The 25,308-nt window shown below is 45.8% G+C and overlaps 1 protein-coding gene across 3 annotated transcripts in view; it reads left to right on the top strand.

The window, feature by feature from the left end:
• LOC143964211 (C-type lectin domain family 10 member A-like) overlaps positions 1–25,308 on the top strand; it is an 82,118-nt gene that overhangs the window by 43,274 nt on the left and 13,536 nt on the right. For all 3 annotated transcript variants that reach the window (XM_077473920.1, XM_077473918.1, XM_077473919.1), the window contains 3 exons: positions 756–830; positions 17,585–17,736; positions 19,855–19,961. In XM_077473920.1, coding sequence (XP_077330046.1) covers positions 756–830; positions 17,585–17,736; positions 19,855–19,961 — 334 coding nt within the window. The remainder of the gene's footprint in view (positions 1–755; positions 831–17,584; positions 17,737–19,854; positions 19,962–25,308) is intronic.

Here is a 25,308-nt window from a genome sequence, read left to right as displayed (position 1 = left end):
TAGGGACAATGTGAGGGGTCACCTGGTGATGTCCCCGCCCATTATGATGTCACAGTTCCAGCATCCTCTGGGACTGTGACATCATAATGGGCGGGGACATCACCCTGTGACCCCGCCTATTGACGACATTGACCTCCTTCGCTAGTCCCGGCTACCTGGAGCTGCGTTCAAAATGAACGGACTTTTCTCAGTGTGCGGGAAAGTCCGTTCATTTCAAAAGTAAGGTGGACTCCCGCCATAGTACAGGGGGACCTAGTCCGCCGGAAAAGTCCGGTTGTGTGTGGGCAAGTCCGCTCGTTTGATAAGTCCGTGGACTTTCCGACGGTTTGTCCACTAGACTAAGTCCGCCTGATAGTCTGATCGTGTGTACACGGCATAAGGGAAGTGTATAATGATAAACCTGATTATACTAATTGATGTTGGTTTTCCTCTCTTTAACAGATGAAGTCACTGGTAATTATGTACTGCTCAATGTAATGTATATTATAATGGATAGATAGATGCAATTTATTATTATTTTTATTATTATCATTATTATTATTATTATTATACAGGATTTATATAGCCACCAGCAATAGAAAAATCACAAGCCTTGATATAATCAGTAAGGATGAATAGAAATGAAGACTGTAGGAATGTGAGGGACCGCTAACCCCCGGGCTGCGGGCCAGATAAAATCTTGTAGCGGTCTTGTAGTTTGGAGACCTCTGGTATAAAAGAAGGCCAGCTCTCTCCTGACATTCTGTGTATTTCAGCTTTCTTATCCAGTGACATTCAGAGGATTTTGGGATTTTTGGGGAAAGTGACAGAAGAGCTCCAGAAAATGAAAAGTAAGTTTATCTTAAATTATTTCCTCCAAAAATTCTCCAAGGGTCCACAATACATCTACTGATGGCCACACCTTTGCAAGTCCAGATAAAGATAAAAACCTCAATAATTGATATTATAGTTATAATTTTACTTTTTGCATCACAAAAAGGATCAGAAAAAAATTCCAAAAATATTTCACCTCAAAATGATATGTGGAGCCCTGTATCAGGGGGGTTGTGTGGGATGATCCTCACTGTGACAGACCTACCCGGGACAGAGGCTCTTGGAGGGGACTGAATGCGAGCCTCTTGCCAACCGATCATGGGCCCTGGCATTTGGTGGAACGGTGCTCTTTGTGAGCTGTATGCCTGGGGACCATTGAGGTGGTGCTATTTTGGATTCAAATCCATGTCCCCCCAAAATACAGACTCTGGGAACCCTGTATATGCCATATTATAATGATGGCTTCATAACGTTGAGGCTCATAGAAGGTGCTGATGTCATCAACTCAGGACACCTGTCTGTCTGTTGTCTGCTAGAATGTGTTTATAAGCCCCCGTACACATGGTCAGACATTCCGGCAACCAAATCCGTCGGATAAATTCAGACGGATTTAGTCCGGAAGAGGTCCGGAAGTGGTGTTGCATACACATGGTCAGACTAAGTTGTCGGAATTTCCGGTTGCCAATAATGCGGTGACGTAAGCCACGTACGACAGGACTAGAAAAGGGAAGTTCAGCACCATGTCCGTCACCCTTTGGGCTCCTTCTGCTGATCTCGTGTTTATCGCGCGTTAGTAGAAGTTTGGTGAGAGACGATTCACGCTTTTCAGATTTGTGCTTCAGTTCGTTACCGCTCTTCAGTTTGTGCTTGTCGGTGCGTATCTGCTTATCAGTGAGTGTAGTCAGTTCACATTTGTTGCTCATTGTGGACTATATCTTGGTATAGTACGCTTTCATTTTCATTGCTTATTGTCTGCTCGTTTCTGGTTTTCAGGTCGTTCTTTCAGGCATTGCAGTTTATCGGTGCTTTCTGTTGTCGGTTCTGACCAGCCGACCGTTTTAAGCCATGTTTCGTGTACGTACTCGTCATAGAGTTTGTGCTGTGCAGGGGCTTGGTGTTGGGCTTTTAGCTTTGACACAAGCCCGGTCCATGAACAGGGAGGGGAGGAGTGTGTGGACCAAGAATTGGTTGCGCCAGCGTGACCAGTTCTCGCACATGCCTTTGCTTTGTGAGATCCGGGAGAATAATCCTGAGGATTTCAGGAATTATCTCTGGATGACAGACCCCATTTTTCACTATCAGCAGGCAGGATACCTACATGCGGCAAGCCATCACTCCAGAGCAGAGGCTCATCACCACGTTGCGCTACTTGGCGACAGGGAGAAGCCTTCAGGGCCTAAAGTTCTCCACAGGCATCTCCTCCCAGGCTCTGGGAATCATTATTTCAGAGACCTGTTCTGCCATCATTCAGGTCCTGCAGAAGGACTATATGAAGGTAAGTTTTCTCCTTTAACATCACATTCTATGTATTTAATAATTGCTAATGTATTGGATTTCTTTCCTCATTCCCTAATTACCATGATTGCAATATGCTCTAATTGATATGCTGTGCCCCTTTGTCCTTATGCATGCTGGAAGCTTTTCAAGTTCTTTTTTTGTCCTTCATGCATATTTGCCTTCACTATGCCTTCACATTCCCCACCATGCTCTTCTGGGCCCATAAACCTATAGTCTAGTTACTTAGTAATGTATTTTGTCAGCTCCATAGTATAGCTTTCCCCTAAACACCCCCTAAAATGTGTACAAATGTTATGTGTGTGCTTAAAATCATGCAGAGTGCCAGTTTTTTTTTGGTTGGGCCAAACTCATTAGGAACCCCCCTCCCCCCAACTGCTAGGTCAGCTGATAGCAATCCTCTATCTGCTGACTTTGCCAAACCCAATACACACTCTGCCTACCTTTTTTCTGGTCAGATTTATGGATGAATTCACCAAAGCATGTAGTGCAAGGGCCTGCCTCAATACTTTCAAATGCTACAGTTTCAAGTATTTTTTCTCATATTATTATCTTGATAGGTAATAGCAGAATGTCAAAATGTGCTTCCATTTGTTCCTTTTTTTGGTATTATGACACTTCTTACCTGTCCGGTGGGCTGCCAATAGTGTAAATAAGGAGGGGCTGGCCAAAGTATCACACATTATTTCTGCATTCAGCTCTCAATGAAGTGGAGAGGGTTACCTGTCCAAAACATCCCCCCCCCCCCTCATTTTTTGCAATCGCCCATCAGATGGGGGGATGGGGGGGGGGGGGTGATGACCCTGATAAGGGGACCTTATACTTTAGGCTTTAAATACAAATTTTCCAAAATGTTATACTGATATTGTCCAAAAATGTTGGTGTCTAATCTGATTGCAATGTTTTTTTTTTCTTGTTTCACTCCACAGTTTCCACAGGAATTGCAGACTGTGGCCTCCCACTTTGCCAGCCATTGGGACTTTCCCAATTGTGGAGGTGCAATTGATGGGAAACACGTCCACATTGTCCCACCCCCCAACTCGTCTTACTATTATAATTACAAGGGGTTTAATAGTATCGTGATGTTGGAGGTGGTGTCAGTGACCTATGACTTCCTGTATGTGGACATGGGGCAAAATGGCCGGATGTCGGATGGTGGAGTGTTCTTACGGATGAATTTCTACTGGCGTCTCCAGAGTGGCAGTCTGGGCTTTCCACCCCCAGAGGAGAATCAGGAAGGACTCCCGTTCATTTTCGTCGCGGATGAGGCGTTTGCCCTGTCAAACCATCTGATGCGGCCTTTCCCGATGAGGATCCTCACCCCGGATCAGAGGATCTTAAATTTTCCAGGTGGCCAGAGCCAGAAGAGTCGTGGAGAACACTTTCGGAATACTGGCCAGCCGGTTCCGCCTATTTTTGACGCCAATCCACATGGCGGAATATAAAATCAATCACATTGTGCTTGCCTGCTGTGTTCTGCACAATTTTTTGAAAAAACATTCAGCTAACTATGTGGTCTCAGTTGGCCCAGATGCAGACTTGCCGTAAAATGACAACCTCATGGCCCTTGAAGCTGCTCATCCTGGCTTGGCCCTCCAAAGCGCCCGCAAGGTCAGAAACAATACATGGAGTACTTTGTGGGTAGGGGGGCATTGATATGCCAGACAATGTCCGAGAGGCATTATTTTAATATTTTTTTCTTTGAAACTCCAATAATATTTGTTTTCATTTACTGCTTGGCTTTGTTTTAGGTGTCTCCTAGGTATTGTTGCTGTTTTTTGTTTGTGCCTTTTTTAACAACAGTGCAAACCTAAGTTCTGAGCAAGATGAGGTGACAGTTTCTTCTTCAGATAATCTTAGTATGTTGTGGGTCTGCTACACACACACACACCTTGTTTTTGTTGATAATGTATGTAGTGCATTACTGACAAAAATATTGCTCATTTTCAGCACCATGGCAGAAATATGTGGGGTCATGAAAATGGAGTGATTGGGGAAATGTAAACATCACTGTGGGTGCTATTTACTAAAGGCAAATCCACTATGCACTACAAGTGCACTGCAAAAGTGCACCTGAAACTGCACTTGGAGTGCAAAGTGGATTTGCCTTTAGTAAATAACACCCATTGCCACGGAAACCAACAACTTTACTACAAATGCGGCTTTTGCGCATTGAAAAAGGAAGTCACACATTGTTGATAATTTCACTTTTTACTCAAAGCACATTCACATGTGCGTTTAGAAAAGGGTTTTACAACAAACTAACATATTTGGTGTATAGAAAACATTATTTTGAGTAACATTTTTATAACTTGGCGTTTTTGTGTAAACAGGCATGTATCAAAGCATAACATACAGTACACAGGAACTTACAAAGTTCAACTTTGAAAAGTGAGACAATATCAGACATGAGTATGTACAAACTGTGCTGATATTGCCTTCATCAGATGGGGTGTCACCCCTGGAAAAGCCAAATTTGGAAGATGCACACACATTGAGAATACAAAAGTGGCCAGTTTCCTCCTGATCTCATGCCTAATGTCAACATGTGCTATCTCCCATCATGGGGTATCAATGTACGTGTTTTGGGGGTGCAACCCCTTCATCTCAGCCACTTTAGTAGCAAGGAAGGGGTTGCACCTACAAAACAGGTACATTGATCCCCCATGATGGGAGATAGTACATGTTGACACACTGTGTGCATCTTCCAAATTTGGCTTTTTGAAAAATATAAAAGTAAAAATAAAAAACGATGCTAGCTAGTTTGGGGTGTTTCAGACTCTCCCAAAACATCAATGATGTTCTTCATTTTCTGTTGATCATCATTGATGTTTTTCTGTATATTCTCTAAATCGCGATTGCACCCCATTATCTCCCCAATGAGGATCTGGGCACTTTCCCTGGTAAAATGTGATTCTTCTTCCACATCACCTAAAAAAATTAAATAAACACACCATGTATTATAAATATGCAGACATACAATGATTAGCTTAGCGTAAGCTGTAGTCTCCGACAATCACCTGTTGTGGTGACAATTTGTCCAACTTCAACAATCTCTCATTCCTCCTCCTCTGCTTCTGGTGTTGGTATTTCCCCTTCTTTGGGAGGTGTGGGGTCCCTGGTGTCCTCAGACATCCCGAGTCTTCTCTCCCCTATGAGAATGTAAAAAAGGAATACTTAGTATACAGAGGGCAGAAATAGGAATATGAAACATTGTTTGGAAGTGTCGTACAATTGTGTTTTTTGGTCGAGTTCAAAGGTGAGAACATTATTTTGGACACTTTTTAAAGCTGGAATACTTGCCTGCAGTGTGAACAAATGTAGTGAAGTGTAAGTTGGGAAAACATCGTCTTTGGAGTGGGCTAATAAAGAATGTTTATTACGAACGATTGAACCCAAGAACTTGAAAGTGGCCATTTTAAACTGTACAACATTAAATCAAAGCACATGGAGCAGTATGCAAGCAATAATAATAATATGAACACACAACAACTACTTACTTTTTTGAAGAAGATCCTTCTGTACTGATCATGCTCCCTCAGTTTCAGGTCTGACCAGCGTTTTCTCAATTGATCCTTGGATCGTCGTACCCCAAAATTCTTCTGAAGACTCTTCACAACTTTAGTCATGATCTTGGCCTTTCTGATATTTGGGTTTGGGTAAGGTCCATACTTCCCATCATAGTCGTTCCTCTTCAATATGTCCACCATCTCCAACATCTCTCCAAAAGACATATTTGAGGCCTTAAATCTTCTCCTCCGGGATCGGGACGTTTCAGGCTCCGGGCTTTCCCCGCCCTCCTCCTCGTTAGTGGAACTATGATTGCGCACCTGTGTTCTCTCCGCCATGTGCTCTCCCCACTGCGCCGAAAGAAAAGGGGCGGGGAATAGTCTAGAAAGAACACCAGGGGTGGGCGGAGTTTCATGCATGCGCACTGTATATAAAACGCAACATGCGTGTGTCGTACATATGATCTGTGAGCAGAGTGAGGATGATCGTGCAAACGAAGGTACAATTTTTAACTTGGTACATCACGAGCCTATCCTGCTTCTATATAGGCCTATGCTGGGACAAGATTAGGAGAGTTTAGCATGGCATTATTATTATTAGGGTTTGTCTTGTGTTGTGTCTTGCAGACAAGATGGATCCTTTCAAGCAATCAAATTTTATTCATTGATCTGCTCAGGGAGCTGCCCTGCATGTGGCAGAAGAACAACCCCTTTTATAATGACCTAAGAAAGAGGAAGGCAGCGCTGGAGAAACTTCTTGCTTTGGTGAAGATCATGGTCCCCTCGGCAGACATGACCTATGTGAAGGGCAAAGTTGTTGCCCTGAGGTGTATATATCTCAGGAGGCGAAAGAAGCACCAGAATTCCCTGAGATCAGGAGATCCACATGACATTTATTACCCCAAGATGTTGTACTACGAGAGGCTGCATTTTATGGCAGACCAGGGGGAACCCACGCCACCACTAGACCGTCTTCCTTCAAGGCTTCCTTCACCCCCAGCTGAGGCTTCCAATGTCCAACCTGGGTCTTCCAGGCAGAAACATCTGGAGTGGCCCAGCTTGAGACAGGTATAGCATTGTTGAACATATTTCTTGTCGTACATTTAATGATGTTAACTAGATGTTATTATTGATCAGTAAGTTGTGATTTAACAAAGTGGTTTACATCTCAATAGACAGTAGTGACCAAAAATGATTGGGACAAGAATGAAAAATGGTGGGCTCAGAATGATAGTCTGTTCTATTTGGAAACATTCAATTTGCAACAGTCATGAGCACAAAATTGTGTGATTGATGACCAAAAAACTAAAACTATGTCCCATTTTCATAAACAGGAAGACCTCAGCCGGGAGGAGGCTATGGCAAGTGGCAGCCGGGAGGTCGATCATCGCCCTCTTCCTCCTCCTCCTGCCCCAACTACAGGAGCTGAGCCACAGCCTGGAAGGAAGCCTGGGGGGAAGTGCCCAAGGAAGACCAGAGAGTGATGGCCTGGGTTGAGTCTGGTCTGACAGAAGATGCAGCCTCTTGTAGGACCACAGCCTGGGGACATAGATGGCATCTGCTCTTCCTGATCTCTTGGACTTCTGGACCAGACTGCTCTCCTTGAGATATGTACTCCTCGGGCCAGCAATTTTGCATTTTCAAATTAGTTCATGTCTGCCCTGGGGGCCAAATTGACCAGTTTCTCCAGCATTGCCCTCCTGTTTATTTGTTTGAGACATTTCAAAAATACAAAAGTCAAATGAATAACAAGGGGCACCAACACCAAACAACCTCCTGTAGATTCAAAAAGAAAACAATAAATTAAAAAGATAATAATGGTGTTGTGGTAAGTTGACACACAAAACACACCAAAAAAATGCAAAGATGAGCAAACTGTCAAAGGATGTGACGAATTAAAATATTGTATTGATGAAATGAGTAAAAAGAATAAAGAAATACATTTGGGAGAAGTGTGTGTGTGAATATGAGCAGCAAAACAACATCATTCTTGTAGCATTGTAAAGAAAGAGAATGCACTGCATGAAAGAATTTTAACATTGCAGCGTGACGAATGTGCTATATCGATTACGAGCGGAAGTTTTACCTGAACGAGCGCTCCCGTCTCAGAATTTTGTTGTGAGCATGCGTGGCACCTTGTCCGTCGGACTACACGCGTTCGGAACTGACGCGATCGGATCATGTTGTCGGAAAACTTTATAGCCAAGCTCTCAAACTTGGTCTGTTGGATTTTCCGACGGAAACAGTCTGATGGAGCCCACACACTGTTGGATTATCCGACAACACGGTCCTATTGGACATTGTCCATCGAAATATCCGACCGTGTGTACAAGGGCTAAGAGTCATTAGAACCCATTGTTGTTAATTAACTCTGCTATTGTGTAAGGAGTCTGTGTTGATTTGTGAAATGTTGATTGTAGTTTCTGAGCTACAAGACTGCAAATCTGGCCTATAGGTCACGTCTGAGTCATCTAGGCTGTCTAAAGGGATAAGTTAATTAGCTCATGTTAATTAGGTTTCTGGTCACAGGTGTATGTTCAGAGTAATATGAGCAGGAGGTATGCATCTCCTCTTTTACTGTATAAAAGAGCCTGTATTCCTTCCAATAAAGATTCATTTTCTGTTTGAACCTCGATACAGAGCCTCGTCTCGTATTTGGGGAGAATTATTCATATGGGTTCCTTGTTGTTCAGCTGATGGAAGTGTCTGGTAGCTGCTTTGGTGTTCAGGAAGGAAATGTCCTAAACGGCTTTAACCCCTTCCATACAATTCCATCCCAATGCTGTAACTCCAGTGTAAAGGGAAGCTGAGCCTCCTCTAAGTGGGAGTTCCAGTTACTTTCCTGGGTTCTTAAATAGACCCTGTTATCAATTTAAAAATGCAGGTAAAAGCACATGTAGCACTCCCCCCCCCCCCCCCCCCGAAGGAGCTGCTGGTTTGATTGAGCTTACCATTACCATCCCGACCCCGCGTGCGTCTAGAAGTTTCCCATGGTAGTTGGCCCAAAGAACTGTAGAAACTGACACTGAATCCACATGCTTGGCTTATTTATTTGAAAAGTAGACAGTCTCTCAGATAGAGGGTTTAGGTAGAAAATTCAGGTACTCTTGGAACAGCAAAAGATAGGAAGTCTCTCACTGTAGAAATCTAGAGAATTACCATTCACAACTGGATTCTCAAAGCTACCGGATAGACCTCCTCTCACTAGGCCTAGCAACCGATAGAATGTTTAAGAAAGCAAAGTCTTTGCCACAGACTTGAATGTAGAACACTCAAACAAAGTCTTTGCCACAGACTTGAATGTAGAACACTCAAACAAAGTCTTTGCCACAGACTTGAATGTAGAACACTCAAAGTCTTTGCCACAGACTTGAATGTAGAACACTCGAACAAAGTCTCTGCCACAGACTTGAATGTAGAACACTCGAACAAAGTCTCTGCCACAGACTTGGATGTAGAACACTCGAACAAAGTCTCTGCCACAGACTTGAATGTAGAACACTCGAACAAAGTCTTTGCCACAGATTTGAATGTAGAACACTCGAACAAAGTCTTTGCCACAGACTTGAATGTAGAACACTCGAACAAAGCCTCTGCCACAGACTTGAATGTAGAACACTTGAACAAAGTCTCTGCCACAGACTTGAATGTAACTGAGGGACGTAGTTGGTCAACAGCAAAAAACATCTAAATGCCGTATTAGCACAACAAGATATCCAGAGCATAGCCATATAAACAAAGTCAGATATACAGACATCAATATTGGAGTTGCAAAGTTCATTGAACTAAATAGCAGAAGGTGAAACATGATAGCACATAAGATCTAGTCCAACCCAACCCTGACATGGACTCAGCTCCCACAAGTATCCGGGTCATTAAGCCAGCAACTGAGGGACGTAGTTAAATTTAGAGAGCTATCATATGGTACTAGTATCTCGCAGACTGTCCGGCGATACCGCATGAGTGCAGATCCATTAATGTCCTTCAACTGAGCCTCCAGGCTCCCCCTGAGAAGCCAGCCTTATGCATGGCCTTCTCCCGAAGAGTCCTCCCCTGGGTGCTTCTCCAGTTGCTGGGCCTCTCCACAGATGAGACGGTACCAGACCACCTTTGAATCCTCCTCTCAGTTACTTTGCCTCGGGCTAGCCAGCCCCGAGACTCGAAATTGGATGGATCCGCACCCCAGGCCATGAGGGCCACGGGGGCTGGTCAGGAGGACCAGGACCAAAAAGGCAGAAAGATCTTCTGGACCAGAACCCAGAAGCACATGATCTCAGTACCTTAAGTACCTTCTCCCAGAATGCACAGCAGGACGATACTCCCCTTGAGCTGCTTCCGAGAAAGAGTAGCACTCAATACGCCTAGCCAAACTGCGTTCTCACACTTGCCATCGGTGACAGCCACACCTGTGGCCAAGCAGAACCCAGTGCAATCCAGCTAGACTGGTACTGAAACCATAATTTGGCATAATTAACCCTAAAGTCCAACTGTGACTTTAGGAACATTAAATAGAAAAAAAAAACACATAGCACATGCTCTTCAGGATCCGGCACTACACACACAAAAAAAAGCATTTTAAATATTTTGTTGCAGTGTTTTTCTTTTACACAAACATTTTTTATTTACTTGAAATATGCCTTTAAACTTACTGAAAAAAAATGACTAGCCAAGTGGCTAGCACAGCCCCCTGATGTCTTGCATGGTACAGGCAGAGGTAGAGGAATGAGTTTGACGTGTTTCACACGATTTACATGCTTTACCAAAACCCAAATTTACATGAAACGTCTCAGCCTCGTTCCTCTACCCATCCAGTGGTATTATGATGCTTTAATAAACTGATTGAACCGATGCATTTGTGTGGGTGTGCAGCCTATCCGATTCTTTTGGTATACATGGTGGTCAGTCATGTTGGAACAGGAAGGGGCCATCCCCAAACTGTTCCCACAAAGTTGGAAGCATGAAATTGTCCAAAATGTCTTGGTATGCTGATGCCTTCAGAGTTCCCTTCACTGGAACTAAGTAGACATGTGCAAAAGGAAAAAAATTGTTTAGTTTCGTTTCGTTTTTATTCGTTAATTCATTAATTTCATTTAGTTATATTCATTAACTTCCTTAAATTCGTTTTCAGATTTCGTTTAGTTTTCTACCGAATTCGAAAAATCGGCCACATTCGAAACAAAATTTCAACCAAATTCGAAAATATTTCTACCGGATTCGAAATGATTTCAACATGATTTGAAATTATTTCAACCGCATTCGAAAATATTTTGTGACCCGACTTTAGGGCCATGTATCTCGGGGTTACTTGCTGCTAGAAACCAAATTTAGATATGTTGTAGTGCTAGTACTATTGTGTTTGAATACCAAATTTGGGGTTTCTAGCTATAAGTGACCCTGAGATATGTGGCTCCAAATTCGGGTCGCAAAATGTCATTCTCTGCTGCAGAAAAGTACTTGACATATTGCCTATATCTATGGGTCACTTGGTGCTAGGAACCCCAACTTGTGGCAGGTGACCTGACAAGTGGCCAATCCACAACTGGGTCATGTGGCAGGTCATGTGGCACTTGTGGCAGGTCACGTGGTACATGTGGCACTCGTGGCTGTTCATGTGAAACTCGTGACATGTCACATGGCACCCCTGGCAGGTCACGTGGCACCCCTGGCAGGTCATGTGGCACCCGTGGTTGGTCACATGGCACCTGTGGCAGGTCACGTGGCACTCGTGGCAAGTCACGTGGCACCCCTGGCAAGTCACGTGGCACCCGTGGCAGGTCACGTGGCACCCGTGGCAGGTCACGTGGCAACCGTGGCAGGTCACGTGGCACCTGTGGCCGGTCACGTGGCACCCGTGGCCGGTCACGTGGCACTCGTGGCCGGTCACGTGGCACTTGCGGCAGGTGACTTTGCAAAATGGACAATGATATACAGCATATGTACTTGCCTTGCGAATGAAATCTGTGATGTACAAAAGGCAAACATTTGTTTTGTTTTAATTCATTAAAGCGGGGTTCCACCCTAAAGTGGAACTTCCGCTCATCAGAACCCTCCGGTGTCACAATTGTCACCTTTCAGGGGAGAGGGGGGTGCAGATACCTGTCAAAGACAGGTATTTACACCGACTTCTGGGCATAGACTCCCATGGGAGTCTATGCCTCTTCCTGTCCCTGCGCGCTGTCTGCTGGGACACACACGGGTCCCAGAGACAGCGTGGACAATTCGTATTGCGCTGCGCGACTCGCGCATGTGCAGTAGGGAACCGGGAAGTGAAGCCGCAGCGCTTAACTTCCCGATTCCCTCACCTAGAATGGTGGCCTCGGCTGCTGGCATCGCTGGACCCTGGGACAGGTGAGTGTCCATTTATTAAAAGTCAGCAGCTTCAGTTATATATATATATCTATATATATATATATATATATATATATATATATATATATATATATATACATTTGACATTCGAATTTCATATAGAATGAATTTGAATTTGAATAGAAAAGATTTCAATAGAATATAAAAGAATAGACTAGAAAAACAATAGAACATTATAGAATAAAATATAATATATTCTATTCTGCTCTATTGTTTTTCTAGTCTATTCTCTATTTCCATTCTAATCTTTTCTATTCAAATTCGAATTCATTCTATACGAAATTCGAATCTCGGAAAGAAATATATATATATATATATTATAAAACAACCATCTTCCGAAATTCGAATTTAGTATATAATGATTTCACCAAATCACCAAATTTGGGGTTTCTAGCACCAAGTGACCCTGAGATATGTGGCCGCAAATTCGGGTCGCAAAATGTCATTCTCTGCTGCAGAAAAGTGCTTGACATATTGTCCATATCAGAGAATGACATTTTGCGACCTGAATTTGGGGCCACATATCTCGGGGGCCACATTCTAGCTGTAAGTGGCCCCCGAGATATGTATCTCGGGGTCACTTGGTGCTAGGAACCCCATAACTTTTGGCAGGTCATGTGGCAAGTGGACAGTCCACAACTTGATCACGTGGCACTTGTGGCTGGTCAAGAGGCACCCATGGCCGGTCACGTGGCACCCGTGGCCAGTCAAGTGGCACCTGTGGCAGGTCAGGTGGCACCCCTGGCAGATCAGGTGGCACCCCTGGCAGGTCACGTGGCACCCGTGGCCGGTCAAGTGGCACCCGTGGCAGGTCACGTGGCACTCGTGGCCGGTCACGTGGCACTGATGACCGGACAAGTGGCACTCATGGCCGGTCACTTAGCACTTGTGGCCGATCACGTGGCACTCATGGCAGGTGTTGTGGCAAAAGGATAATACACAACTTGGGGCAGTTGATGTGGCAAGCGGACAATACACAACTTGGGGCAGGTGACGTGGGAAGTGGACAATACACAACTTGTGGCAGGTGATGTGGAAAGCGGACAATACACAACTTGTGGCAGGTGACGTGGGAAGTGGACAATACACAACTTGTGGCAGGTGATGTGGAAAGCGGACAATACACAACTTGTGGCAGGTGATGTGGCAAGTGGACAATACACAACGTGTGGCATGTGACGTGGCAAGTGGACAATCCACAACTTGGTCACATGGCAGGTTACGTGGAACTTGTGGCCGGTCACGTGCCACTCATGGCCGGTCATGTGGCACTCATGGCCGGTCACGTGGCACTCGTGGCAGGTGTCATGGCACTCGTGGCAAGTGGACAATACACAACTTGTGGCAGGTGATGTGGCAAGTGGACAATCCCCAACTTGGGGTTCGGGTTAGGTTTAGGGTTAGGGTTGGGGTTAGGGTTTCCCCTTGAAGAATAAGGCTTGGACTCAGTGATAGAATAAAAATAAATAGAAAAATAATATTTTGTACTATTCTGTTCAATTGTTTTTCTAGTCTATTCTTTTGTATTCAAATCTTTTCTATTCTAATTCATTCTATAGGAAATTCGAATTTCGGAAGATGGTATATGTGTGTGTGTGTGTATATATATATATATATATATATATATATATATATATATATATATATATATATATATATATTCATTCTATTGTGTTATCATTTTATATTCTATTTTACTGTATTCTTTTTTAGAAATCGATTTATATTTTTTCAATTTTTATTCAAATTTGTTTTCGAATTCGATGCAAATTGTTTTCAAATTCGATTCGACTAGAATTGTTTTAGAATTTGATTCTAATTGTTTTCGAATTTGAATTTTTTTCGACTTTGATTTGAATTTCGGCCGAATTCGGTCGAATTCATTAGCATTGTAATTCGGTAATTCGGATGCATCCGAATGTCCGAATAATGAAAATTTGTTCGAATTTCGAATTGGAACGAAACGAAATGCACATGTCTAGAACTAAGGGGGGCCAAGCCCAACCCCTGAAAAACAACCCCACACCATAATCCCCCCTCCACCAAATGTTTTGGACCAGTGCACAAAGCAAGGTCCATCTAGACATGGTTGAGCAAGTTTGGGGTGGAGGAACTTGACTGTCCGGCAATCATTTTGTGGAGGGGGATCATGATGTGGGGTTGTTTTTCAGGAGTTGGGATTGGCCCCTTAGATCCAGTGAAGGGAACTCTTAAGGCATCAGCATACCAAGACATTTTGGACAATTTCATGCTCCCAACTTTGTGGGAACAGTTTGGGGATGGCCCCTTCCTGTTCCAACATGACTGCCCACCAGTGCACAAATCAAGGTCTATAAAGTCATTGATGAGAGAGTTTGGGGTGGAGAAACTTGGCTGATGTGTACAGAGTCCTGACTTCAACCCGACAGAACACCTTTGGGATGAATTAGAGCGCAGACTGCGAGCCAGGCCTTCTCATCCAACATCAGTGCCTGACCTCACAAATGCTCTTCTGGAAGAATGGTCAAACATTCCCATAGACATACTCCTAAATCTTGTGGACTGCCTTCCCAGAAGAGTTGAAGATGTTATAGCTGCAAAGGGTGGGCCAACTCAATGCTGAACCCTACGGACTAAGACTAGGGTGCCAGTAAAGTTCATATGCCTGTAAAGGCAGGTGTCCCAATACTTTTGACAATTTAGTGAATTTTCAAATAGTATTGTGGAGATGTGATACTGCAAACATCCCTGATGAAGGAGATTTAATTTCTCTGAAATGTATCGGGTGAAAAAAGTCACATCGATTCATTTGTAACATCAAGGACAGTAATGACAATCCTATGGCATGCGTGCCACTGCTGGCACACAGAGCCATCTCTATGGGGAGAGCGCGGGCGCAAGCAGTGGTGAGGTGCAGGAAACTGTCTGCATGAGTGAGTGGGCGGCCCCGCAGACTCCACATGGAAGACTACAGGCCTGACAGCATGGGAGGGAGAGAAGAGCTTCACTTACTTGGGGACCAAAGAGGGGCGCAGCATCCCGGGAGCCTTCCGGAGCCGGGACTACTCAAACCTCCTCTTCAATAGTGAGGACCGGAGAACAGGCTGACTGTGGGCCTGGAAGATGAGGGCAGGTGGGGGGCGCAGGCTGTGAGGGAGCCGCTGGATGGAACAGAGCAGAGAGCTCTCCTGGATCAAGGACAGAGACAGGTCCCGGGCACAATTATACACTGACAACCTGCAGACAAAGACTGGGGCAGGGAGGCAGAGCAGGGACTGCAGAATAGGACAGAGATAGAGGTCTATCTCTTCTCTCAGCCCCCCTCTTTTTCAGTCCCCCCTCTCTCTGTCCCCTTTCCTCTCTCCCACACCCTTCTCTCTCAGCCCCCTCCATCTCTCTGTCCCCCTCTCTCTCAGCATCTCTCTCTCTCGCTCTCAGGCCCCCTCCCTCCCATCTTTTTCACAGCCCTCTCTCTCTCTGTCCCCCCATCTCTCTCTCTCTCTCTCTCTCTCACCCCTCATTTCTCTCTCTCTCAGCCCTCCCTCTCTCTCTCACACCCCCATTTTCTCACACCTCCTTGTCTCTCACACCCCTCTCTCTCTCACACCTCCATCTCTCTCTCTCTCTCCTCATACACACACCCTCTCTCACACCCCCCTCTCTCTCTCACACCCCCTCTCTCTCACCCCATCTCTCTTACACCCTCTCTCTCTCACACCCCTCTCTCTCTCACACCCCATCTCTCTCTCTCCTCATACACACACCCTCTCTCACACCCCCCTCTCTCTCACACCCCCTCGCTCAACCCCCTCTCGCTCAACCCCCTCTCTCTTACACCCTCTCTCTCTCTCACACCCCATCTTTCTCTCTCACACACATACTCTCTCACACACACACCCCTCTCTCGCTCACCCCCTCCCTTCTCTCTCACCCCCTCTCTCTCTCCTCTCACACCCCCTCTCTCTCTCACCCACTCACATACATCATCTCTCTCTCACCTCTCTCTCACACACACCCCCTCTCTTTCACACACACCCCCTCTTTCACACACACCCCCTCTTTCACACACACCCCCTCTCTCTCACACACACCCCCTCTCTTTCACACACATACCCTCTCTCTCTCTCTCTCTCTCTCTCTCTCACACCCTTTCTCTCTCACGCCCCCATCTCTCTCTCACCTCTGTCTCTCTCTCTCTCACCTCTGTCTCTCTCTCTCTCACCTCTGTCTCTCTCTCTCTCTCACCTCTGTCTCTCTCTCTCTCTCACACCCCCCTTTCTCTCACACACCCCCTCTCTCACACACACTCTCTCTCACCTCTGTCTCTCTCTCTCTCTCACCTCTGTCTCTCTCTCTCTCTCACACCCACCCCTTCTCTCTCACCCCCCCTCTCTCTCTCTCACACACCTCTCTCTCTCTCACACCCCCTCCCTCTCAGCATCTCTCTCTCACATCCCTCGCTCACACACACACCCCTTTCTCTCTCACATCTCTCCCTCTCTCACACACCCCTCTCTCTCTCTCACACTCCTCTATCTCACACACACACCCCCTCTCTCTTACACCCCTCTCTCTCTGCCCCCCTCCCTCTCAGTATCTCTCTCACACACACACCCATCTCTCTCTCTCACACACACACATACACCCTCTCTCTCTCTGCCCCCCTCCTTCTCAGCATCTCTCTCAAACTCACACTCTCTCTCACACTCCCATCTCTCACACACCCCCCCCCTCTCACCACACCCCTCCCCCTCTCTCAGCCCCCTCACACTCTCTCAGCTCCCCTCCCTCTCTCTCAGCCCCCCTCTTGCTCTCTCAGCCCCCCTGTCGCTCTCAGCCCTCCTCTCTCTCTCAGCCCCCCTCCCTCTCTCTCACCCCCCCTTCCCCCTCTTTCTCACACCCACTTTCTCTCTCTCACTCACCCCCCTCTCTCACCTGCTTTCTCTCACACACACCCCCATCTCTCTCTCACACGACCCCTCTCTTTTTTTGCCGTGTTGGCACTTTGCAACACAAAACCCACTTTATTATTTCAGTTTGAGCACTCAGGCTCAAAAAGGTTTGCAATCACTGATCTAGGACATTTCCAAAGTAATATTTTATGCTGTGCTTATATTTTTTTTAAATATTTGTATGATGTTGTACCAATAAAAGTATTACATCATTTTAAATATATGTGTTGTGATAAGTGCCCTTTAACATCCCATTAAGCGAAATGTACATTTTTTTTTTTCAGTGATAAAGGGATGTTGGCATGTAGTAGAGTACCCCCATTGCCCCCACAAAATGTATGTCTGCATGCTTTGCCTGATTATAATTTTACCGTCTTGGCTAAACTGTACGGCTATAACCATAACAATCCAGCGTCACCCACCTAATCCTCTTTCCTGCTCCCTCAGACTCCTCTAATCCATTATGCAGTGAGGGATGGAGCCACTATGGACTCAGCTGTTACTACTTGTCTTCAGACAAAAAACCATGGAACGACGCCAAGAAAGACTGCGAGAACAAGGAGGCCCACCTGGTGGTCATTAATGGCGAGGAAGAGATGGTATGCACAGATATATACTTCCTATTGTATTAGTCCCACTGTCTGATCACATTTGATTTTTATGCTCCCAGCCTCACCCTGGGAAGAGATTGTCCAGTTTGCAGGACAACAATCTAAGCACTGGTAGACTGAGAGATTATGACTGAGTCAGGTCAAATGATTAGCTAACCCTTTGCACACACACGGTAGCCAACACTACATGTTTTAACAGAAATCTGCCACCTTTATAGAATCTCTTGGTGAAATTCTGACATTTAAATAAATGTGTCACTTGCTGCCTCATCCAGACAGGAATGTAACAGAGCTTACACTGCTGAAGCTTCTTCACAGAGACAAAGTTCTTTCTAAATAGAGCGATCAGCTGCATGATTATCAAACATTGAAACAAAAAAAGGTGCAGGAATTATATACAGACAAAAAATTAACTTCAATGGCATCCCAGTCTTAATCCGTAGGGTTCAATATTGGGTTGGCCCGCCCTTTGCAGCTACTGTATAACAGCTTCAACTCTTCTGGGAAGGATGTCCACAAGGTTTAGGAGTGTATCTATGAGAATGTTTGAGCATTCTTCTAGAAGCACATTTGTGAGGTCAGGCACTGATGTTGGACGAGAAGGCCTGGCTCACAGTCTCCTGCTGTCCAGAAGTTTTTGAAGAGTGCCTATGGGAATGTTTGGGCATTCTTCCAGAGCATTTGTGAGGTCAGGCACTGATGTTGGATGAGAAGGTCTGTATTGCAGTCTCCACTCTAATTCATCCCAAAGATGTTCTATCGAGTTGAAGTCAGGATTCTGTGTAGGCCCGTCAAGTTCCCCCACCCCAAGCTCATTCACCCATGTCTTTATGGACCTCGCTTTGTGCACTGGTGCGCAGTCATGTTAGAACAGGAAGAGGACGTCCCCAAACTGTTCTCACAAAGTTGGGAGCCTGGAATTGTCCAAAATGTCTTGGTTCCCTTCACTGGAACTAAGGGGCCAAGCCCAACCCCTGAAAAACAACCCCCAAACTATAATTTCCCCTGCACCAAATGATTTGGACCAGTGCACAAAGCAAGGTCCATAAAGACATTGGAGATTTGGACCGAGGGCATTGATTAGAGGGAAGGTGCCCATGCGCCCCTAATGGAGCGGCCGCCACTGCAATCCAGTGCTCCTCATCTCTTTTAGTGTTACAATGAAGACTTGATGGAGGTTCTCGTTCCTTCCCAGTATATTAAAAAGTAGAAATAAAATGTTTGGGGTTCTAACCAGGCCACTGGCATGTTTAGGAGGTCAGCACAGGAAAGGAAAACCTACATTCTTCTCTAATTATAGGTTTCCTTTAGGGAGAAAAAAAAACAACAACTTTCTTATGGATATCCTTCTGGCTTCATGGTTCAAGTATTACCAATACACCTGAGTAATTAAAAAAAAAACTTCTTTATTCTATGAATGGGAAATGATCTCTGAATGGAGGATGGGTGGATGATCGTTAGGTCTGCCCCCTCCATTCATAGTTGGTGTTCCATTCATAGAAGCTGTAGTATAGTATGGCTTGTATGTCTGGAAAAACTCCATGTCTGTAAGGAGGTCCGCTCAACAGAAACTTCAAACCACCACCGGGGAAAACATCAGGTTTCTTTTACTCCAACCGTGAACTCAGGTCATATACTCCAAATGAGAGATAAACACCACAATAGTGTAAAACCTTTTTCACCAGGATTTATTAAAGGTAATGCACTTACATGAAAAGATGATTAAAACAGCATGTACTGGACACAGTGGTTTCAGAGGTAAATTCTCCAAACGCGATGACAGGAAATGACACACAGCCAAAACATTGCTATTGTAGAATACATTTCCTCTCTCCTCAATTTTTTCAACTTTGACTTTGCTGTCCATTTTCTAAGGCTGACCTCAGGGGTGTCACGAGCCTGGAGATAAGTTGTGCCATGTCTTTGTCTCCGGGGGAAGATCACATTTGTGTTGGGGTGTGACGTGTTCTCATCATTTTAGTGGATTACCTCCTGGTTCCCCAGTTTCCTACTCAAACCCTGAAATATACCGGTAGCCCAACTGTCATGTGACCTTTGTGTGTATAATTCATCTTCTAACAACTTCTATATTTTGTCTTTCTTAAGAATTTTCTGCGTGGGATTACAAACAATCAATTATTTTGGATCGGTCTAACAGATGCTGATGGAACCTGGAGTTTTGTGGATGGAACGTCTTATGACATGGCTCCAAAGTAAGAGTAATAAAAGTAGTTATCTGAAAAGGTGGCAAACCGATGGATCCTTGAGCACATTGTTAAGACTTTAATTCAGTTCATTCACTACTAGTGATAGAGGAACTTACGACGGGACGTTTTGAGAACGTGATCCGCAAATGTGCCCAAATGTTCATATTTTCAGCCACAAAATACTTACTAGCTGTGCACACATAGTCCCACAACATGGACACTGACATGCCAGAAGTATTAAGTGAATCTGGGATCGACAACGACAAGCATTCTTTTTTTATCTGTGAAATTTTGACAATTCAGTAGCACATGAAGGCCATGGAGGAGAGGCAAGGTCAGGGCAGGCTATGAAGGGGGTGCAGGAGATGATCAGTGCCACAGTCAGGGCAGTTCAGTCCTGTGCCAGTGTCCCAGTGTGCCAACCTGTGCTTGAGCCCCTGACCCCTCCCTCTGCCTGGTTCTTACCCCCACCTATGCAGGGCTCCACTGCAGTGGTCCGGAGGTGCCAGGCCAGTGCTGATCCTCAGCCATGGTGCTGACACTGCCTGCTGATTGGCTTCTCCTCTGCTATGTCCCTCACTGACACCAGCACTGAGATAGAACACTGACACCAGCACCGAGATAGAGAGCACTGACACCAGCACCGAGATAGAGAGCACTGATACCAGCACCGAGATAAACAGCACTGACACCAGCACCGAGATAGAGAACACTGACACCAGCACCGAGATAGAGAGTACTGACACCAGCACTGAGATAGAGAGCACTGACACCAGCACTGACACCAGCAACTCGCTGTGGGACCCAAAAATATGACACCGCTCAACCTCTTCAAACAGGAGGGTACGGGCATATAGTACGGTGTGCTTTTTTTGTACAAGTGAGCCAAAAGTAGAAAAAAGGTCCATGTGCTAGATTATATAAATAGTTTATAGAGTTATGCATATACATGGTCTACTGGTCACATGTGTTGAATTCCTCCGAGATCCATGCCTCATTCATTTTTATAAATGTGAGGTAGTCGACACTATCGTGAGCTAGGCGAGTACGCTTATCGGTCACGACCCCCCCTGCTGCGCTGAACATCCTTTCAGACAGGACTCTGGACGAGGGGCAAGCCAACAGTGCCATTGCAAATTGGGCAAGCTCTGGCCAGAGGTCAAGCCTGCCCACCCAGTAGTCCAGGGATTCATCACTTCTCAGAGCGTCCACATCGGTCGTTAACCCGATGTAGTCGGACACCTGTCGGTCTAGGCGTTCCCTGATGCTGGATCTGGATGACACCTGTCAATGGGTCGGCTGAAAGAATGATCTCATATCAAAAGTGACCAACACATCTTCAAACCACCCTCTTCTTGCTGGATTGGTACCCGCAACTCTTTCTCTGGGAGTGGGAATTCCTCTGCCAGAGCAAGCAAAAGCAGAATGCAGCATTTCTCGAAGCAAGGCCTGGAAGTGCTCCATTCTGACAGCCCTCTGTGATTGTGGTAACATTTCCACCATTTTGTGTTTGTACAGGGGGTCTAAGTACGTTGCCACCCAGTACTGGTCCTTGACCTTTATGCTTTTTATAAGGGGGTCCCTGTTAAAACACTGGAACATGAAGGCCCCCATTTGCACTAAACTGGAAGTGGTGTGGTGGCCTGGCTCCTGCTCATCATCCAGGATAATGTTGTCCTCCTCGTTCTCCTCCACCCATCCACGGACAACAAATGGGATCCCAGAAAGGTTTAAAGCATGCTCTTCTTGCTCTTCCTCATCCGCCCTGGGCACCATCCTCCTCTGACTCTTCAGACTCCTGTTGTTGACTTGTCTCAGATAGAGTAGCCCCCCCTGGGAATTCATCCAGCATTGCGACTTCCTCATCTTCCTGCTCCTCCACAGCTTGATCAATGACACAACGCAATGTACGCTCCATAAAGAAGGCGTAAGGTACAATGTCACTGATGGCGCCATGGCTGCAACTGACCAGTTTGGTAATTTCATCAAATGGCCGCAGAAGTCTGCATGCGTCGCGCATGAGCAGCCACTGGCGCGGTGAAAAAAAAACAAGCTCCCTAGAACCTGTTCTGCCGCAGAGTTCATACAGGTAGTCGTTAACTGAGCGTTTCTGCTGGAGCAGCCTATCAAGCATATAGAAGGTTGAGTTCCATCGCATTGGGCAATCACAAATAAGATGCCTGACCGGCAGATTGTGTCACCACTGAATGTCAGCAAGGTGAGCCATGGCCGTGTAAGATCTTCTGAAATGGGCTGAGATTTTCCATGCCTCCCACAAGATGTTCTGGACCCCAGGGTATTTGACAATGAATCACTGCACGACCAAATTTAAGACGTGAGTCATGCATGGCACATGTGTAATTTTGCCCTGTTTCAATGCGCTAAGCAGATTGGCACCGTTGTCACACACCACTTTACCAACTGTCAAATTGAGCAGTGTTAGCCACTGATCTGCCTGTGAACACAAAGCTGAAAGAAATGCAGGGCTATGGTGGCTCTTGGCTTCCAGGCACAACAGACGCAGAACAGCATGGCAACGTCTCAACTGGCATGTCGAATAGGTTCTGGGGATCTTGGGCGGTGCAGTGGAAGAGACACTAGCAGCGGAAAAGGATGAGTCAGCCCAGGAGGAGAGGGAGGATGGAGTAGGAGGATGAGAAGAAGAGCCAGGCCTGCATGCAATCCATGGCGGTAAAACCAAATCTACATGGGTGCCATGGGTTACATGGTTGACGGCCGTCAGTAAGTACACCCAGTGGGCAGTAAAAGTTATATACCTTCCCTGCCCGTGTTTGCTGGACCACGTATCTGTGGTCAGATGTATCTTGGCACCAACACTGTGTGCCAGAGATACATTCACTTGCCGCTGAACATGGCCATATAGCTCTGGGATTCCCTTCTGTGAGAAATACTTCCTTCCTGAGACCTTCCATTGTGGTGTTCCAATGGCCACAAATTTTCAAAGGCCTCCGAGTCCACCAGTTTATATGGCAGTAGTTGGCGGGCTATCAGTTCTGACAAGCCAGCTGTCAACCGTTGGGCAAGAGGGTTATCCAGCATCATCATTTTTTTACGCTCAAACATTTGGTCCACGGAAGCCTGCCTTTTTCCAGAAAAACGTGAGGATGGCATGATGGAAGGTGGAGTGGAGGACAATTCTGAGGAGAGAGGAGAAGGAGAAGTAGAAGAGGCTGGACGGTGAGAGCCTGGAGTGTGGCTTTGTAGGTTCTGTTGCTCCCACTGGGCTCGGTAATGGCAGCCCATGTGCCTTCTTAAGGTCGTCCCTAGGTGAGTGTTGAGCTTACCGCGACTTATCCGTTGACTGCAAAGGCTACAGATGGCAACACTATTGTCAGCAGCGGACATGTTAAAAAAAGCCCACACTGTGGAGCCATGTTCCGGGGTCCTGGGAGTGCCAGACGTGACCGTACATGGTTGATGCCTCAATCCTGATACATTAGCAGTCTGGCACTTTTTAAATAGTTTTTTTTCTTTACTTCCTTCAGCCTACTAATTAAGGGGAGTGGTTAATTGGGCACAGGTGCTTGAGGTCTATATAACTTTGTGTAGAACTCAATGTGAGCCTGCTCATCTTGAGTCTGTGGGAACTCTGTCTAAGTGGAACTGGTCAAAGTGGTGAGTTAAAAAATAGATTTAGTGGAACTGGACTAAGTGGTGAGTTAAAAACCAGAGTTAGTGGAACTGGTCAAAGTGGTGAGTTAAAAACCAGAGTTAATGGAACTGGACTAAGTGGTGAGTTAAAAACCAGAGTTAGTGGAACTGGTCAAAGTGGTGAGTTAAAAACCAGAGTTTAAAACAGGAGGTTATAACAGGGGTCATAGTACCTGTGTAGTGTGAGTACCTGAGTGTTGTCTGAGTAGCGTATATGTGTGTATCGTTAGTACTTGTGTATTGTGGGTGCACGCTGGTCTGTGAGTACCTGTGTATTGTCTTGTGTTGGGAAGCTAGTTGTTAGGTGATTTGGACTGGGTATAATCTCTAATCCTCATTAAATTAATAGGTATGATGACTGGCGGGTGTGGAGAGGCGACTCGGTGTACATCTTGCGGCATGTATGCGTTCCTTGATCATCTGATCGAGGGCAAATACTGCTGTGAAATATGTAAGCACATTGTTTCCCTGGAAGCCCAGACTCTGAATCTGGGGAAGCAACTGTCAACACTGAGAAGTCCCTCCATACTAAAGGAGAGCCAGTAACGTACACGGCAGGTGCCGGCGGGGGCCATCACAGAGGTGGGTGGAGACAAAGAGGCACAGGCACTAGCAGAGAGTAGATGGGTGACATTCAGGAAGGGTAGAGGGGCAAGTGCCAGGAAGGCCGATCCAGGGCTGGAGTATCCCAATAAGTAAGCTCCATTGAGTGACATTGGTGATCCCAGTCAGGGACCAGCACTGTTGGAGCTGAGGGATTCTTCTAGCTGCCAAGGGAAGAACTCCTCCAGTGAGAGTGGGGGGGAGCAAAGGGAAAGGAAAGACAGATTCTGGTGGTAGGGGATTTAATTCTTAGGAGGACAGAGAGGCCAATCTGTAACAACAACCTGAAGTGCCGAACTGTATGTTGTCTGCCGGGCGCTTGGGTTCAGAACATCACGGATCTGGTTGACAGATTACTGGGAGGGGCTGGGGAAGACCCGGCTGTCATGGTGCACGTTGGCACCAATGATAAAGCCAGAGGCAGATGGAGTATCCTAAAGAATTATTTTAGGGACTTGGGAGCTAATTTGAGGAAAAGGATATCCAAGGTAGTATTCTCAGGAATACTACTGGTACATCGAGCCACACCAGAAAGGAAGAGGGAGATTAAGGAAGTAAACAAGTGGCTCAAGAGCTGGTGTAGTAAGGAGGGGTTTGGGTTCCTGGAGGACTGGGACGACTTCTCAGTCGATAACCGGTACTATAGAAGGGACAGACTGCACCTAAATGAGGAGGGTGCAGATCAGCTGGGATGAAAGATGTTAGAGGGGTTTTTAAACTAGGCGATGGGGGGGAGGGTCCAGAGATAGAGATAGTCAGCGTGGAGCATATTCCAGAGGGTAATATTAGGGGCATTAGTGGTAGGGTAACCAAAGCACATAAACCCAAGGTAAATACAGTATAGTAGCAAGTCCTAGTTGTAATCTTGGAACACCCAAGAGGATAGTATGTGACCGGTCAAAATATATTAATGCATTAAAATGTTTGTTCACCAATGCCAGAAGTCTGCCAAGCAAAATAGGTGAGTTGGAAGCTCTGGTGCATCAGGAGAGCTATGATGTAATCGGTATTGCTGAAACTTGGCTTCATTCCTCACATGACTGGGCTATTAATATTCCTGGCTATGCACTCTTTCGGA

This window comes from Lithobates pipiens, unplaced genomic scaffold, assembly GCF_037356315.1.
Source record: "Lithobates pipiens isolate NorthernLeopardFrog02 unplaced genomic scaffold, aLitPip1_a1.2 Scaffold_8, whole genome shotgun sequence".
Taxonomy (NCBI): Eukaryota; Metazoa; Chordata; class Amphibia; order Anura; family Ranidae; genus Lithobates; species Lithobates pipiens.
Note: the sequence above shows the minus strand (reverse complement) of the source record. Positions and strands in the feature narration are given on the sequence as shown.